This window comes from Ciconia boyciana, chromosome 15 (assembly GCF_034638445.1).
Source record: "Ciconia boyciana chromosome 15, ASM3463844v1, whole genome shotgun sequence".
Classification (NCBI taxonomy): Eukaryota; Metazoa; Chordata; class Aves; order Ciconiiformes; family Ciconiidae; genus Ciconia; species Ciconia boyciana.
In genome coordinates, this window is record NC_132948.1 from 16,076,223 (window position 1) to 16,095,430 (window position 19,208).

General features: G+C 37.8%; 1 protein-coding gene across 5 annotated transcripts in view; it reads right to left on the reverse strand.

Annotated features, from left to right (window-relative positions):
- LOC140659873 (septin-2) overlaps window positions 1-19,208 on the reverse strand; it is a 40,536-nt gene that overhangs the window by 20,352 nt on the left and 976 nt on the right. For 4 of the 5 annotated variants that reach the window (XM_072880068.1, XM_072880071.1, XM_072880067.1 and 1 more), the window contains exons 2-7: window positions 14,389-14,440; window positions 13,049-13,148; window positions 11,455-11,541; window positions 10,704-10,827; window positions 5,720-5,854; window positions 5,141-5,258 (exon numbers count right to left, since the gene is read on the reverse strand). In XM_072880068.1, coding sequence (XP_072736169.1) covers window positions 5,141-5,258; window positions 5,720-5,854; window positions 10,704-10,827; window positions 11,455-11,541; window positions 13,049-13,148; window positions 14,389-14,415 — 591 coding nt within the window. In that variant the 5' untranslated portion in view covers window positions 14,416-14,440. Of the gene's footprint in view, window positions 1-5,140; window positions 5,259-5,719; window positions 5,855-10,703; window positions 10,828-11,454; window positions 11,542-13,048; window positions 13,149-14,388; window positions 14,441-15,454; window positions 15,479-19,208 lie in introns of those variants that run through there. The other variant, XM_072880070.1, reaches the window with a different exon arrangement.

Genomic DNA, 19,208 nt, shown 5'->3' on the forward strand with positions numbered 1-19,208 from the left:
GGCTTAAAGATTTTTTTAAAAGCACAAAAGATAAATGCATTTTTAGAAAACATGGCACGTAAATCATTAAAAAAACCCAGAAGATTTACATGGAGAATAATGCAGAAGCAGATAAAACCAAAGTAAAGCTAATATGAAAAAAAATAAGTAAAAGCAATTAATTTGTAAAAGGGATTCATTAGTTACAGCATCAAAACCATGCAGCTCATGTCCAAGTATATTTTTGTGTATTTGATATGTACAAAAATTTAAGTGTGCCTATTGTCTCTTGAATCAGAAAGACAAAAGCTTATTATCCACTTAAACTGGAGAAAGTTATTCAAAATCCACCAAGAGAAAAACCATCCATAAACAATTTTCTTTATTGTCACTAATGTCTGACACTAACATAAAAAATACACTATCTGTATCCTGTATACATTCTTTTCCTAATGAAATCACTGCAGGGGTAAGCAGCTAGCACAATTCCAGGCCTTTGGCAGTTTCAAAAGGCGGGACAAGTCAATCCTTTCTTCGAAACTGAAGAGAATGCTTCCATTGCCATACTGTTAAAAACACTTAAGTCATAAATCCCATCAAATGCACTGACAAGATTTTCTTTCACTAAAGAAAGTGCGATGGTATGAGGAGAGCATGAAGAATGCTGAGATTCCACAATAACTCTCTTCAAAGGGATCTCGGACATCTCAGCAGAAAGAGGTTAACCGTGCAGACATCCCACATTAGTATTGCCTAACGAGTTACAACTGTAACCCCACAACCGGCACCTGACCGAAGCAGCAGCACTACTGCAGTAATGAACTCTTACAGTAGACAAAGTTTGGGCAAAAATCAGCGGGGGGGTAATAATAAAAGCATTCAGAAAAGCCTACGTAAGGACTTGTGCTGTCACTACTACATATATCACTGGACAGTAACTAGATAAGACAAACACAACCAGACTTCAAATGGACGAGAAGTCTCAATGAGCCTTCCCATAGTATCGCTGGGTTCCTCGATCCTCTGACGGCAACCAATAGCTACGGTACAAATAAAACTTGTCCAACCAGAGCTTGATTATTAAGCAGCTGTTTAAAATAAAACAATCCCTCATACCATTAGAAGAGGAATGATCACGTATGAACCACAGTTATTCCCATGACAATGTTTTCCTGCCAGGTATATAAACATCCCCCACACTCACACACGCGCACACACTGAATAAAATATTATGAGCCCCCACCAACACAGAGAGCAATATTTTTAAAAGAAAAAAGAAATCTGGGCACAAGTGTTGCCAGGCAATTAACAGCTACATTCGCACAGTTACATTTAAATCAATGCATGTTGTTACTGTTTTGCAAAATGGAAGATAACTAAATTGCCACCAAATGATAATAAAAGATGCGCAGCTGAGATAGGTGGGGCAGTGCGATGCCTTTAAGTAGCTGCATAAAACAAGAAAGCACATTTAACCTGGTTGAGATCTTAAAGATAAAATGCAAGTGAAACAATAACGGGAAAGCCGACAACAAGGGGTGCTAGAATAATATATTACAGCTGTTAAACCTAGTGCTTTCCTGAAAGGAAAAAGAATTGCAATAAAAACAAACTGTATTTTATGGTCCTAACAATGAAACAGCATTTTGCTTCTTCAAATCTGAATTTTATTGGCCTCAGAGGATTCTGTGTTCCTAAAGATTAGCCTTCCCATGGGAAATTAAAAAAAAGTCAAAGTATTAGTTCCCCTCTCATGAAGTCATTCTTTTGAGCAGGTTTCCTTAGCAGCCTTGCATGGCACAGCTTGTGAAACTGCCTTGCATTTCTTCCCACTCAAGAGTTTTAAAAAATAACTTTGAATTCCAGAAAGACCAAACAGGAATTACTCCAAGCTGGGTTTCCTTTGCAAGCACCACAAACTAATCTTGCTGCTTAGTCCAAAGCGGCAAAACAAAAACATTTTACTTCAGATTGATGGCCAAATGGCAGAAACATCTAAAAAAAAAAAAAAAAAGACTTCAAGCTGCGTCAGCAAAGCAGGATTTTGATTCTTATTCTTGATTAGAGATTCTGTTAGCCAAGATGCTTTGAGTTAGAACAATATACAGTAGCTAGACTTTCAAAGCTTTGGAACCACATTATACGTTTGACTTCGTATAAGCTCAGTTCATAGAATGACCTTTGCCAGCAGTACAAAAATCATGAAGACTTGTTTACCTGTTTCCTAACCACTCCCTCAGACTACAGCATAAGTGCCATTCATCTCATTAAATTTAGCCAATGCATAAACATGGTGTCCATATATGTAAGTCAAGACTGTTTTAAAGACTAGTTAGTGAAAAGTAACTTGCTCAAACTAGAAAGAACTAGACATGGATTAGCACTGAATATGTCACGAGAAGTTGCCTTTAAATGAATCTGTTCATCACAGGATACATAAACTGGGATTCATCTCCATCTTCCACAATAAACATACATCATAAACCTTCAATCTAACATAACCTACAGAACCGTACTGAAAAATAAGCAATTCCAAATTCACATTGGGAAACACGTTTGCTTGCGCTACTGCCATGTTTCAGCTAAAATCCGGTGTTAACAATACACAGAAGCAAATGAAAAACAGCACGTGCACTATGCTATGCTTGACCCTAAGAGAGGCCACCAAGCAGCAGATAAAAGGAGCATAGAAGAAAGTCCCAAAACAATTACAGCAAGTATTGAAACCTGGTAAGAGTACACTCCTCTTCATTTCACCCAAGAACTGCTTCTGTGAGAGATGACTGTAGCTAGAACCTATTTTATATCAGTTTATTTTATGTATTTGAACTGACAAAGCAGAACATTCAGATTCCGAGTGAATTATATTGTTAAATAATTAATGTTCCACTTAAATGCCTGCTTCAAATCTTTCATCATCATTCTGCTACCAAACGCTGAACCAAAAAATAAGTACCTATGAAAACTGAGCCTGAAGTACACTGCTGAAAGATCAAATACAGTTCCTTTACAAAAAGTAGCAGCTCCACAAACAATATTATTATCAGATAAAAATCTTTCACCAAGTCAGTACAGCCACAGAAAAAGATAAGCGGTAAAGCCAGCATAAGCAGCCACATCTCTGCTTTATTTCCCTATGAGTTCTTTCCATTTGCCCACAGTACCTGTCATCTCCTCATAGCATTTGTGGAGGAACAAAATAAAAGCTCAAGAGCCTGGACAGAATTTCTCCCAGCAAGATCTAGAAGTCCCTTCTACCTCAGTGAATGACCTTTTTCCCCCCCGCCTTTCACCTAGTTCATCATAAAGCTGATCATTTTTGTATAAATATCTCTCCCCCCCTTTGGTGAATGTCTGTCTACATTGCAGACAAGGTTCAGAGAGTCACAACTGTCCCCACTTTAAACTTCCTCAGATACAGAGGATTTAGTCCACTTATTGGGCAAGTTTTCTTATATCACTGAGCTTTATACACAACAGCAATGCCAGCAGCACCTCACCTTGCCAAATTGTAGTTGCCTACATAGACCACGGTCACACCTTTGATTGTGGCACTCATCTACCCAAAAAAACCCCAAACAAATCCTCTGAATTTAGGTTAAGTTCAGTGCTGGTTTTGAGGTGCTCTTTTGTAAGCACGATTTTAACTATACTATTTTCCCAGTTAAATAAAGCTGTATTCCCTCTTTAAGAAAACAGAAAAATATCTCCACACAAAAGCCCTTGGAATAAAGATGCAATAACCATTCTAAAGGACTGCTAGAAGCCAGAGGATCACAATCAAAACATCTGTCATCAAAATCAGCGAAAATCTGTCAGCAAAATCAGCGAAAATCTGTCAGCAAAATCAAAAAGTGCCAGTACAAAATGATATTATGATATAAGAGATTAAGATACAATCTTACCATGAAAAAAAGTTTGCATACTCTGGTGCAAAGTACAGACTGCATTTTAGAAGTACTAATTATCTCTATACTACTCAAGGCATAAATTATTAAACTTGTAAAAATTCACAGGCTTTCCAGGGTTCAAATGTTAGACTTTACAACTGAATGTACTGGTTTTGAGTCAACAGAACCTGAAAAAAGCTTGTGATCTCAATAAATTTTACTGTATTATGCTGAGGTGGTTCAGTCTCACCACCTACCCATTTCTTTCTTTAAGAAGGTGCATGAAGTCATTCTGAATCAAAGAGGATAAACCAGGAAAGATTAAATATTTACATTCATTGGCCAGATTATTATATGACAAGGTTAAATGGAAATTAGATTTAAAGTTGTACAACCTTGTACAAACTTGTACAACCACAAATATGTACTTTATTCCTGTAGAATTCACGACAATGTCATATTTGGCAGAGGCTGGCCTGTCTTGGAAAGGTCTGGCAAAAAAAAAATAATTCAAGACAGCAAGTAAATCTTCCAATGCAAAAAGATTTATTTTAGTACCACTGTCTGGAAAGCCTTTCTCCAATGCAGTCCTGAGTATGTCCTGGTATTTCACATGAACAGATAACCTAGTAGGAAAACCCGTATGCAAGACCACATACATTTTTCTGTAACAATGGAGCTACAAAGAGCACCCTGCTAATATATTAGCCCAACTGTCCTGCCTCTATATTAGTGTTTTAGTTCGTATCACGGGTTTCGGTTTGTATCATGGGTGCACTTATTAAGCAAGTTTCCAGTCACCCCGACTTAACCACATTTTGCTGCAAACCATGCAGCACAGTTGAGTACACAAACCAAGTTTCTTTTGGATGAAACTAAACCTAAAGAAACTAAACTCTCAGAACGTATCTAATGCACTCCCACCATTCATGGGCATTCAGTCCACTGGACTAAATGAGAGCTAGTCTGAAACATCTACCACTACATGCATTTCAGGATGATTTGAGCCCTCATTACAAACCTTTTTGCTCAAAACCTGCTCTATCGGGGTGCGCTGCTTGCTAAGACAGATGAAGCCAAGAACAGCCAGATTCTCAGCAAGCGTAACCGGCAAAGCACATCAGACTTCCGTGAAGATTTCCCACTTCACACTTCCTGAAGATTAGGTCCTTGGCTAATATCATTCACCCCTCTTCAGTTTGAATTTACTTTGAATTTGGCTTTAACATTGTATGGGTTGCATTGTTCACATGATCAAGTGTTAGACCTACTCTTCTCTTCAGCCTTTCTCTCTCCTTCAGCGTCAGTGTGTCAGCCTTGGCAATCACAGGGACAATGTTGACTTTTCCATGAAGAGCCTTCATGAATTCTACGTCTAATGGTTTCAGCCTGCCAACAAGTGGAAAATAAAAGGAGAAAAAAAAGGGGCATTTTGTTTGGTTGGTTTTTAACAGACCAAATGTATTAAAAATTATTTATTTCAAGTATCTACATAAATAGTATTTCTAGAATAAATTAAGTCAGAGCACTTGCTTATCAGCTTTGTTGTGTAAAGGTTGAATTGCAATTAAAATTGTCTCTATAAGATAAATCGGATATTATAAGCTCTTATGTTTCTGGGTGATAAACAACATAATACTGACTGCTTCAAAACCATATTAAATGCCAAAAAGGGGACAAAGCAGAGGAGAGCATTAATCCCCAAAGACCATTTTAACTGCACTGGCTAACTGACAGTGTAGGAAGTAACTCAATTAGCATTAAAGTTAAGTTTCCAGTTCAAGTAACAAACAGACTTATGAACACAATATAACACCCTAAAATACAAGAACTCAAGAGCTTTTTCTTACCCATGCCCAAAGGGAGAGATGAAGTAAAAACAGCAGTGGACTCTGTTGTCTATAATGTGGCGCCTGTTTAGACCGCTCTCATCATGAAGGTATCTTTCAAACTGGTTGTCAATGTACTGGATAATTGTTTTGAAGCTGTAGTATGGGGGGGGGGGAGAGGCAGGGTGGAGAAAGAGAGGCATCTTAGATCAGCTTTAAAATAATAAAAAAAAATTATGAAAACATAAGAACAGAAGAAGGAGAATCACACTTTCATTAAGAACATTTCTGTTACAAAAATTAAACTTCCTAGCATTGCATCTACTACTGAGAAGTATTTTGATAGTGCAAAAAGATACTTTCATCGCAGCCACCAAGTGTCTATTTCTGCCTAGAGCTACCTTCAAGTGTTACTCTGTCCACTGGATAAAAAGTTCAAGTGCAAGCTCAGAAAAAAAGCACCCTGTGCTGAGACAACACAGACAGGAGCAGAAGATTGAGGATTTTTCTGCTTTTTTTCTGGGGGCAGGGGGTGAGGATTTGTTTTTAAACCAGCTGACAAATGACATATCCCGGATATCCTCTTGATTTACAACCCTGACCCTAGAGCTAGGTTTCTATAGTTACCTATGAAAATTCTGGTATTCTAGTCTGTTTGAATTAAGTACAAATACATTTGCAAGTCATGCACTAAAGCATCACATGATTTATTAAGCTATTTTTGTTACCTTACAGAAGCTTTTTCTGTTGGCAAAGAAAAATAATTCCTACTTAGTTCAAGGCAATTTAAAATATGCCCTGCAAAGAAGTAAAGGAACACAAAATTTGATCATATAGATTAATCAGATACAAAGAGCAGTGACTAGAGAGAGAAAAGAAAACACAATGCATTACTAAGAAGATTGGTTTAAGATATTCCAGAGCATGTTGACACCTGCAAACAACATTAATATAAAAGGACACTTTATGTTAAGTACTGCAGGGGAAGGGAAATGAACACACTGATGAAGATGAGATTATGCAGATGACTGTGTGACATGAACATATCTTAAACTACTTGGGGAAAAACTGAGCAGAAAGCTTAACATGAAAAACAGTATTTCTGTTGTTGAGAAAGTGCAAATTTGACCAGAGAAATTTAAGGAGGAAACAGACAAGAGAACACAAAAAAATAATTAGTAATCTGGAAAATGAACACACAGAATGATGGCAAATACTGTGACAAGCAGTGAAGTTCAACCCTGGGCTGCGTGGCTGCAATGAAGATAATGAAAGAAAGTAACAAGAGTGATGGAGGAGATCCTAGAGGGAATTTGATTTTCTGAAGTTGAGTAAGCTTTTGGATCTAGGAGGAATAAATCCATACTAGAATATATATACATACACACATTTATATCTTTGCAATATTTGCACTGTTCTAAGTCATGCTACAGAAGACGACATAGCAAAACATGGAATTTATTGGGTTTTGACCTTAGTGCTGCTCAAGTCTTTAAAAACTAGCATCTTAATACCTAAATGTGTTGAAAAAGGACAACGTGGTTTATGTTCCTGTTGATCTGAGACACTCTCCTCTTAGCTGGTGAAAGGTAACGAGACTGAAGACGTACAAATATTAGGACAGAAACCAAGCACAAACAATGGGAAAGCAACTATCACACACTTCTCTGGCAATGTAATTAGTTTACGTGCAGTTTTCTAGCTCTAACAGCTATAATTTTCCCTATAAATATGGCGTTAGTGTCCTGTACCTCCTGACTTCCGGGAAACACCTGGCTTATACCACTGTGCTATCATTACTTAGGAGATAGCACATCCTGTATTGTAACAGCAAACAACACAACCAGTGCATTTAAGCCCATTAGGGGAAAATGAACAATATTACCAAGCTGCCAAAAACCACAAAATACAACTTAACATAAGCCAGTAAAAAAAGAAAAAGTCAGCAGCCGCCAGAAAGCGGCTATCAAAGAATGACCTGCGACACTGCAACCAAGATGAAACGAGGCGTGTGATCAGCAATACCTAACAAGTTAACCTGTAAACTGTTTTTGTCAACCATCCTTTTGAGACCAGATTTGATCCCAAATCTGTGCATGAAGCAATTTTTTTTTCCTCCCCTCCTTAGATCCCTTCTCTTCTGTCTGATGAAAGATGTTACTCTAAGGACATGCTTCTCGCACGATCCCAATGTCCTTATGCATGGAAGAGCCGTTCTATGCTTCAAACCTCCCACCATGAAGAATTTTGCTATTCTCCAAACACACGCCTAAACTGATGCCAAGAGCATTCCTAGGTGGTGTGATTCTAGCATACAGAACTCCAGCTAGCACTACAGCTTCACACAGGATCTAAAAAGTTATCACTATGATTAACCGTGGCTAGCATCCACCTCTTCTTACAGGCTGTTTTAAGTACAACAGCATTTGGAAAACAAAAAATAATCTACTTTAGAGAATGTGTTGTACTAAATCTGTAACAACTCATTTCCTAATCCAAAATCCATTCTTCCAATCCAGGAGACCCCCTGGACAAACTCCTGACAACACATAACCCTTACTAGCACTTCTTCTGCAATGGAAAATACATAAAAATTGACCCCAGCTCCCACCCTTGAAAGTAAAACTCTAAAACTAAGCCCTTTCATCAATGCAAAGACAGAAACCAAAAGGCATTAGGAAACCTACTCAGGAGAAAGGTATTTGAAACAGGATCAGCGATTGCTGCCTCCCAGGGACATTGTGCCAGTTTGATTTACCTCTGTTCAAAAATAACCTCAGTAAAATTCATCACCCTGAAAAACACGTAGTCTGCACAAATTGCAGCTTTCCCAAAAAAAGGGCTTTATAAAACTTGGATCGAGATCAGCACCATCTACCAGTTAACCATAACTGCAGTAAATGCTCCTGAACACGAACATTAAGTTCAAGAACACGGACTTGCTGCTTCCTTTGAACTAACAAGGAAGGTAGTTGCACTGCGTTAGTCTTGACTACAGTTTGAAACAAAGAGTCTATCCATCCAAGTCCCCATGATATCCTGTAAAGACTAACGGACTTTGTCAAAATGACACTCGTCGTGGCTCAAGCAAAGTCTTTTCATGTGACATAAGAAAATGGGACTAGAGAGAGAGACAATTAAAACTAATTGCATCTTTTTATTTTGTAGTATTGTAAGTACTATTTGTTCCCGTAACGTATTTTAATGTTTAAGATTTGTCACAGAAAACTAAGTACAAACCAGTAAATCGTTCTACTGGGTCTGAATCATCATGGAATGACTGTATTTAGCAAGCATCCAAAAAGAAAGGGGAAAAATCCGAACACGTAGGTCTCTAAGAAACATCTTAGCAGAATAAACAAAGGGCATTAGAACACAATCAACAGGAAGAGCTCTATGTAACACAATACACGGGCTGCAGAGCTCTCAGCTCCAGCGGAAGGAAGCTCTAGTCAACAGTGCACAAAATAAGCAAGACCATGCTGCAATCCAGAAAGATGCCTTAGTGTTATGCTAAAAGTTCAATTTTTTTCAACTTAACAAAGTAGGAAAAGTGGGAGGAAAATGAAAATAAAAGTCCCACTACAGCTTCACTTTCAAACATTCGTTTAGTATATTATATAGCTTCACTGCCTTAATTTTTGCTGTGTTTCTACAGTACACCATACAAAGAAAAGAAAAACCATGTCAGCTAACAATCTTCTTCAGAATGCTCCAGATAACACAGCATTCTGTCAAGAAAAGATTACAAACCATTCTATTAGCACCACAGATGTTTATTTTATCAGCTATTTGCCTCCTTCCTGATCTTTAACTTATACTGAAGAACTCATATCAACCAATATTAGCTTTATGCTCCCCTTCTCTGCACAGTGACACTTTGTTTGCCTTAGGATTACCACCACTACCACAAAAAAGCATCAACAAAAATTAATGGCTAAGCAAAATAAATATTGTTAGCACTTCTTAAAAGACAACCACATGGAAATTCAAAGTTTAGCTTCTAGTTGCACTGGAATAATTCAGACATCCTAGTAAGCACATTAATATATCTCATCTTTATTTGAAAAACTTTATCACAAGATCAGTTTTCCACAGCTAAAGAAAAGTGCATGACAATGATTTGGAAATTACATTTATGAGCAAACTTATTAATTCTAATTTTGTTACAAACTGCCCAGTTCCTTCATAGCTATTTTACCATTTTCTTTCTTCATCATCTTTATGCTAAAGCAATTATGTATGTTGTCCAGTGTATCTGCAGACAATTCTTTCAGCCATTAAAGATGATCAGCAATATTTAGGTCAGAGAGAGCCAAGTAGTAACTCCATCATAAAATAAAAAATGCAGTTCTATCCAAATTGCTAGTAGTACATATAAAGGACAGGGAATGAAAAGTACTGTCTTAAAAACATAAGAACTGGATGGGCCAGAGACACAGAAAGACAAACAATTTCCCTTCACAGGAATCCTGCCCTTATCAAAGCAGCTACGGAGACAAAAAGTTGACTGCAGTTGTCACAGAGAACGTTACTGGAGGAAAGGCCATTGATTCTGAGGGAGAATCATAGACAGCCTAGAGAACACTAACCAAACCTTCTCAAAACATAAAGTGGTCAGAAAATTGAAACAGGAATTTGTACAAAGTAATACAGTTTTACAAGAGATGTGTATTTTAGGCAACAAAAATAAGAGAAACTTGATTTGAGAGCTCACACAAACTAAATTATCATGTCACTGATGATACGAAGATGAGCACCCAGGATGCAGAAGCGCTTAGAAAATTGTGCTTAACTACAAGGACTCAGAAAAGACCCTCTGCCATGAATTCAAGATAACACTCCGTTGATGTTAAGAGTAACGACCCTGTTGCTTCCTTTTAGTACATCAAAGTTATCCAAAGACCACCAGCTGAATCACTTAAGTTGAGAGAGACAGACACGCTAGAGTAGTGTTTGTGCAAGATACAAACTCTATCAAGCAAAGCAGTATTTACACACATACCAGTCCTGGCTGTTAATGGCATCTCCATATCCTGGTGTGTCAACTACTGTTAAACGCAGTTTCACCCCTCGCTCCTCTATCTCTACTGTAGAAGCTTCGATTTGAACTGTTCTCTCTATTTTCTCTAAAATAAAGGAACATTTTGATTGTTATTATGCCTATCAATTGCTGCAGAAACCCCTGCAGGAGAGAGCAACAGAGGAAGAAATGCAATCGGAAGCGTATTGTAACCTACCTGACATAAAATATTTTAAAGGAAAAAACCAAGCTAGCTAGTCAAAACTTAAAACCACATTTTTGTAAATAAACAAGCAGCAATGAACTAAAAAAAGGGGGATTTACTCATGACAATATGGAAAAATAAAACTCTAATACTCAGAAGCATGCTAGATTCTTTGTCAAAAGGTATTCACACCTCTAACCAGGATTTAAGGCATTACAGGCAAAAAAAACGAGATGAAATGGGGATTAAAGGAAAACCACATTTAGGTATATTGACACCTAAAAGGTTTGGGGGGTTGGTTTTTTTAATAACAATTGATGAAGCAACAACAAAAGCTGAGTCTTTGAAAGGAAATATAAATGAGAAAATGACAGCTCGAAAAAATATAATTTGGAGGATTAAAATACATCTAGACAGCATGAAGAAAGGGTCTCGTGGGTGAAGTTATAATCAGAATAAACAATGTTAACTGAAAGAACATGAAATTTTGTAGGGTATGTGCTGGAGGAACTGCAAAACCACATTTACCTGCAGCTCCAGGAATATAACGTTCTGGATAAAGATCAGTCAGGAACAGACTGTTAATTAAAGTGGATTTTCCCAAGCCAGACTCACCTACAAACAAAATAATTGAGGTTATTAAGCATATACACCTTTTACTCCAGGCTTTTTAAAACACCTCCTCTTTCCCCAAGCCCACATTATGAAGGAAAAATAATTTCTTCATCAGGATCCACCCTAGTTTTTGAGATAAAAACATCAAAGGTTCAGCTAAGCACTTTAAAAACACCGGAAAAACAAGCCTCTTGTGTTTTTATAAATGTTACATGAAAATGCTAAGTTTACTGTAATAGATTTCATAATAAAAGCTGAAAGGTCATACAGCACTTCAACTAGAGATCTACAGATAGTTAGGTCACTTTAGGGAAATAAAAGCTTTTTTTCATTTAAACTTACAAAATTAGGAGCTGTAACTCTCTTGTTGAAAATTTCTGAGAGCTTTAAGGTTTTCCTAAGCTAGGAATTGAACCTGGAACACTGTTAGGAGGAGAATGAATAAAGCAATCCCAAACTAACAGTTGAGCTTTGCACCCTTACAGTTAGGCTATATACGTCCTATGAAACATAAAATCATAAGAAAATTATTCAAAATTCACCTGAGAAGTTCCATAATTCTAGAACTTCAGGTCACACAAATTTTGTCCTACATCAAAGTAATAAAGTTAAACCTGTAACTGCAATTACTAAATCTGAATTTCAAAAAGTCACTTTTTCCCTAACCGAAGGAATCAAAGGAGCCAGCATTTAGAACAATTGGCCACGTTATCTTAGATGCTACTAACCTAATCTTAGAGATGGAGAAATTATCTGTATTTATCATCACAAACTACATGAAATAAAAAACTCTGCACTTATCGCAAATTACCCATTTATTTTACAGACACTGCTGAACGCTCTGTCACCAAATAATCCCAAACGGTACTACAGAGCACAGAGAATAAGAAGGAAGTGTTACACATCTCATTTTCATTTTTCAATAACACGTAATTCCCAGGTAACTACTACAAAAAGGTGATAGTGCTGTGGACTCCCTTTGCACTTGTATAAAATTAAACTGATTCAATGCCAGTATAATTCAACACGTCACTTGAGACAGCTTTGTGCCTAAAGGACCTTCCATCGAAGACTCCTATAGGTGCTCATTCACAGAACAGGCATATTAAAAGTTTAGTTATAATACCAGAGTGAGTCAGTATAGAACAGCAGAAAACACAAGAATAGCATCACCATTTCAACAGCAAGATATTCACCATGTGCATTCATGCCTTCAGCTGGGGAAATGGGAGTCAAAGAAAGATTAAGCAACTATGCCTACCATCTGATGATGAGTCAGGAATACAAGAATGTCCTGTTGGCTCAAAGTCATCATCTTTAATCACTACAAATACTCCCTCCTACCAAACATGGCCAAATAGTAAGAGATTTAATTAGAGAGTGTATAGGGGTTCAAAGCTTTCTCTTCTGTGTAACAGTCCATTGCTAAGTAGGAAGACATACACGCCTATGTGAAAGAAATTTTTTTGTTGTATAACAGTCAAAAATACTTTAAAAAGTCACTTACCAACCACCATCAGTGTGAATTCAAAGCCCTTCTTCACAGACTTCCTGTGAACCTGGTTGGGCAGATTAGCGAATCCCACATAGCCTGCTGAGTCGGAAAACTGACAAGAAAACAAAAGTTGAGTATAAATGAGATCCCCTTCCCCCTAAAAAGTTGAAGCAGAGTTCAGCTGATTCTATACAATAAAGTGCAGAGGTATATAAAGCACATGGAAAAATAGAGAATGAAACAATTTTGTGCTGCTACAGCAAAGCAGACCTTGAAACAGGCCCGTTTACCAAGCAGTCTGATATAAATAGAAATCTGATAAGCACCTTGGGCTACACATAAACAGAAGTCTCTCCTTGGATTAAAAAAAGATCTGCAAGCTTGCAAGAACACACTATGATTAATCTTAAGCTGTAAACATAGCTAAAAATCCCAAAGATTTTAAACTAGAGACCAAATTTGAACATATTTTTGACCTCTGCTGCTACTGTCTTCTATAAAAATACATAATGCATACACTCACATGTAGAAAAACAAGAACATTGTGTACTAATGCAGAGATTACCAAGATACAATCACATAGAATAGAATCATAGAATCATTAAGGTTGGAAAAGACCTCTAAGATCATCTAGTCCAACCATCAACCCAACACCTCCATGCCTACTAACACAGAGAGATCTATGCTCTGCTTGTTCACACAGAGCTCTATGTTCTGCTTGTTAAGCTGTTCACCTATCTTCACAATGTTTAACTTCTAACACAAAAGCAGGAAAAAGAAATGTGCCTGAAAAACTTATCAAAGAGATTTGGGCTATAAAAAGGGCAGTCTGCTTCACCATCTGTTATCAAGTGACTGAAAACCTAATAGGAGCCTAAATGAGAACTGCAGCCACTTGATTTAGGGACCTATGAGCCAGCTGGAACCAAATGTTTTCTTCACAGATGAGTTTATGATGAGAACAGTTTTTATACAAGGCCATAATTCCAGTGGGGCAGAGGGGGATACAGAGGAAATCACTTAAAAGGCGATTAGTTATTTGCTAACAGTCCTTCCAAAACCCACCCAGATGGGCAAAAACGTTAGAAATGAAGGTTTGTCAAGTGAAATTTCCTTAGGTAAAGGCACCATTCTAAATGTGTAAGCAAACACTGAATACCTGGCAAACATCCGAAAGCCTATTACTAGAATCACATGCAAGCTGTTTCTACTGAACGGTTCCTTTTAAGAAACGTGTCTGAAGCACTAAGGTATCATTTATTCACTATTTTACCACTTCAGTAAAACCACAAGTATTTTCAGAAGTTGAATAGATTCTGAACAAAATTTTGGCTATGCAGCCATCTCTTTACCTTTACTTTTTCACCTGACTGAGACATGTTTCGTCACTCCAAGTTTCAGACACTGGAAAATAAAATCCATAGTGCACATTAGCTGACTTGAAGATTACATTCATTTTAATTTTGAACTGATCAATTACACATAATAATCACATTTTCTTCTAGTAGAATGAATGTCACGTACTCAAAGATTACCAGAATAAACAAGCTATAATCAAAATGGCTTCTGTGAAGCTATTCACAGGAAATAAATTACACAGGATTATCAAAACCAGAATACTTCATTTAAATACTTGAAAGTTTTAAAACAGAAAGATTCCTTTAAAACTCAAAATACTAAAATTCGGTATCCTTAAAGATATTTCATCCGTCCTGTCTTTAAAGAAGGAAAAATATCTACCAAAAGCTAATGCTGAGTATGCATGGTACTCCTGATGTAATTTTTCTTTTAAGTTCTCTGGGTCTGTAATTAGCAAACAAAACCTGAAATTCATATATTGTCTGTTCCCAATCCCCTATACGGAATAGCGTAAGGAGGTCCTTTTTCCTTCCATTTTTAATCTTTCCACTTACAAATCTTATGTTTCTTAAAGATGGTTTACAAATAGGTGAATGTAATCTAACTGTTGTCCAAAAAATGGTATTTGAGAATTTATGACCACATAGAAAAATCCTCCCAAGAACAGGACACCTATGGGATTTCCAGGTAAAGGTTATCACGTTATTTCCAGTCACTTCCAAGTACTCTCACTGAATGTGAGGACTCCACCAAACACTGCAGAACCTTGGCACTTGGCTAACCCATGCTGGACATGAACACTCACCCTGATCTGAGGGACTATCAAAAAGCCTTGTTCTTCAGTTTCAGACACCCAGAACAGCTGGGGTTTGGCAAGCCCTTATCTTTTTACTCAAGGATGTTAGTTGTGCTATAGATTAGTTATCAAGGCAATAGCAAGGCCCTTTTATTTAGGTGGACTGACAGGAAACGCAGAAGGGGCAGGAGCACTTCGCAGCTTGGTTTGTTGACAACGCAGCCCTTGGCCTGGGAAAGCGGGGAAGTGACCTATGCAGGCACCTGTGTGTTCAGGCAGAAATGCTTTCCTGTTGGGTAGCGGGAGTCGTTCTAGCAGGATACAGTCCAGTTTCTGACACCAGCAGTTGGACAGTCAAATCCTAGCAGGGACATACTAAGCCTTGGACTAAAGGAAGAGTTGAAGTTAGCATAATTGCAACTTGGAGTTTTAAAGAAAACATGATTTCAGCTCACATGGCATTTCATTTGCCCTGAAGCAGGCATTTCAAATGCTGGCAGCTGTGCAGACACCAGTAAGCAAGGAAAGTTGTTTTTTTCTCCTCCAACTACTTTTCCCCCATACCCAGTTCACCTGCTTGCTAATGAAAGCCTAATACATCCATTGCCTGGAAAATAGGGAGATCCTGATCCTAATCATCTTCTGGCAGCCTCTAATTGGGTATTCCTCAAAACAGCCTGGGAAACATCCCTTAAGAATGGCTTTGAAAAAACAGAGCTTAGTTTTCTTTGACCAATACACAAGGGTTCATTCCAGCCTCCAGCCAACCAGTGTTACAGACCCTTAAAGACAGTCACAGCCTCACTGACAGATGTAACACATTGCTCTGTCCACGTCTTGTTTCTACATTTGGAAACCTCTGTTGTCACCTTGTCTATACAATCAGTAACATAATTCAAGAGTTCAGAAAGGTTCATAAGCAATCACTGTCCAAGGGCTAATGTGGATAGACCTTCTGGCCCATTTCTCACAGTAACATCAGATAAGAAGCCACGCAGAGCAGCTGCCTATAGTAAAGGCAAGAAGGGGGAACAATTCAGATTTAAATATGTATGGCAAATTCTCTAATTACTTCTGCTTTAAACTGACGGTATAGTCACATCCATTGTAGCATTACCCAAGCTACTTGATTAAAAAGCAGAAGAGTCAAAATTGTTGTCAACTGATTGTGACACATCTGGCTTCAAAATTAGTCTGTCATCTCATAAAAAGATAAATTTGGAGTAAATCTTTCCACAAATAAAACTTACAAAGCCTGCATCCTACTGGGCAAACCACATTCATCTTGTGTCTTACTCTGATCAAAAAGTTGCTGTAGCCAAAGCTGCAGGACAGCTGCTCTGATCACATCACGACTGCAACGCAGGCTTAAATGTCTGTGTACAACAAGCATCCAGTTAGTTATTTCCCACTGCATTTTGCTAGAATAGAAATATTCTAACTAAAAGTTAGCTGAGGGAAAAAAAAAAAAAAGATAAAACTGCTGTTCCGTAACACCTAAATAAGGCACTGAGGTGCAAATGAATCCTCAGCTATTCAGCCTCAACACATTTTGCGATTCATAACACTGCCCTCAAGAGGTTTCCCAGAAAATTATACAACCAACCAACTTCCCCAGATAACCATGAGCTGTCTTCCTGAAGCTTTACCATATCATTACAAATCAAAACCTTAGAATTAGCAAAAATACCATATGTCACATCTTCTGACAGCACCGAACAACTGCAGCGCTTACAGCATTGCTTACAAGTGGTAACTTGTCAATGGACCAGACTACACTATGCATCAATGACTGCTGAAATCCTCAGGTCCGTCTGCATACAACTGAGTCAAGCATTAAAATAAGGTGAAGTTGAGTGTCTGACAACTCAACTCTGGATAGTCCCACATCTGGAAATTGTAATGTTTTATTTTTCATTAATTTTCCAAATAATTTTTTTTTAAAAAAGGCAAAACAGAGCAAGCCGTAGCTGTTCTGTTTTCTTTAGATTTTTCAAAGGACCATTTCAATCATTATGAGATGAGCGAAGCAGCACATGCAAAATATTTCAAAGAGAAAGCAATAGATAAGATACAATTGCATTAACTTGCAAAAAGCAGTGAAACTTTATTTGTAAATAATTGTGGGCCCCATTTAGCAGGTTTAGCAGAAAAAAAGGGACACTATGCTACAGTATAGGAATGTTCAAACCAGGTTTTGAACAGTGGATAACACCACAAAGTTTCATTTTGGATCCCAAGGAATTCCTATCCTCAACAATGTGCTGTTGTGCTATCGAAGGGAGCAGATTACCACCAAGTTCAGTTTCGGTTGCCTCCTCTACAAATACAGGGGCCTGGAACGTGCCATCCTACTGCCTTCTGCTAAGAAAAGTACTCCAGCGAGAGAGAAAGAGAGGGGAAGGAAAATGGGTCATTTCCTTTGTTCCTGTCAGGATGCAAGAAGTAAGCTGTTAGGAACAGGCAGACTGGGAGCTTCTTAATAGGACCCAGCACAAAGAAAACGCTATGAAAAATGTACAAAGAGCATTTCCATATAAGGATATTAAACAACATTTTAAAGTAATCACTTTAGTGTGACCTTAACAGCCATCTCTACGAGCAGAATAGCTCTCCTGATTTATCAAGTGAGGCCTCTTTCTTTCCATCTGAAGTTATATACCCCCGGTACTTTTTAAAAAGTATTTAATAACCTAATGAGGAACCACAGAAAGCAGTAAAGACTTAAGTGCTGGAAATGGTCTCAACAACATCAGCATTCTGAAGTCACATTTTCAGACTTAAAGCAGACAGAGAAACACCAAGAATATCTCAGTAAAATACCAATATTTGTGGTTTCTCACAAAAAGAACTACAAAAACCCACAAAGAAATGTCAGAGTCAAGTACTGAGGCACATAAATAAATAACAATTAAAAAAAGCCTTCTCTGAGTGTCTTGCATACAGAGAAACAAGGAAGTTATGTGAAAATTAAAAATTTCCTCACTGTATTCCAAACTGGATATAGGGGTATTCAAATACAAAGCAGTTAACTTTTTTTTTTTTGGTAGCTTACGCTATCAAAGTTGTATGAATCACCCAATTCTGTGAAACAACAACGGGTCCAGCAGAGCCTGTTCTCTGTGTCTTGCTTTGTTCAGAGCACGTCCTCACCTCTGGTTGGAAATCCCCTCCCAGAAGCTCCCTGGGAGAAGCGTCACTCCCCCATATCAACAGTCCCAGACGAGTCCATTTTCCTCATTCGAAACAGATGTTACCAACTGAAGGAATCCTCTTTCACACATTACCAATAGAATACATCTCTGCCTTACTCCTATTCAGGAAAATGACTGTATCACTTCTGCCAAATACAGAATTTAACAGCAAATGCAGCAACAACAAAAAAACCCAGCTATGGCACCTGCAGGTAGACCAAGCTAAGTGTGTGCCCCTGCTTTGTCTTTGAGTTAGTACACAGTGTTCCTAAGTTTTACAGAATTCATTTTGGTAATGTATTTGAACCAATGACACACCATATAGATTGTTACTGGGAATGCATTGCTGTTCATCAAAACTTGTAACATTTCTGTGACTTAACAGCACCCATATGCACAGCAAAGGGAGGCAAGGACTAAGCCAGTAAGAGAAGAGCACCATGTATGAGCACTGTTCTTAAAAGGAAAAGGTCTAGAAAAAGCAATGCAATCTAGAGCTCTAATCCTAAATATTTTATTTAAAATTCCACTTCAATGTTAACCTATTGCTTTAGACAACTTCCTTTCTTACTGTTATTTCAACGAACACAGTCACTTAAAAAGCACAAAGGAGGCGATGATACTGTTCACATTAATGATCAGGTTTAGTGATTATGTGCTTCCTACGCAAGCAGCTTTTGACAGTATTTTCCCAGAGCTACTGCATCAGAGAAAAACACTGTAAAACAGACCTGTAAACATGAAAATGTTTGACAGGGGCTTTTTTAAAATTAAAAAGCTAAACATATTAGCCATGATCACTCATCAGGAAGTAGGCAGCTCC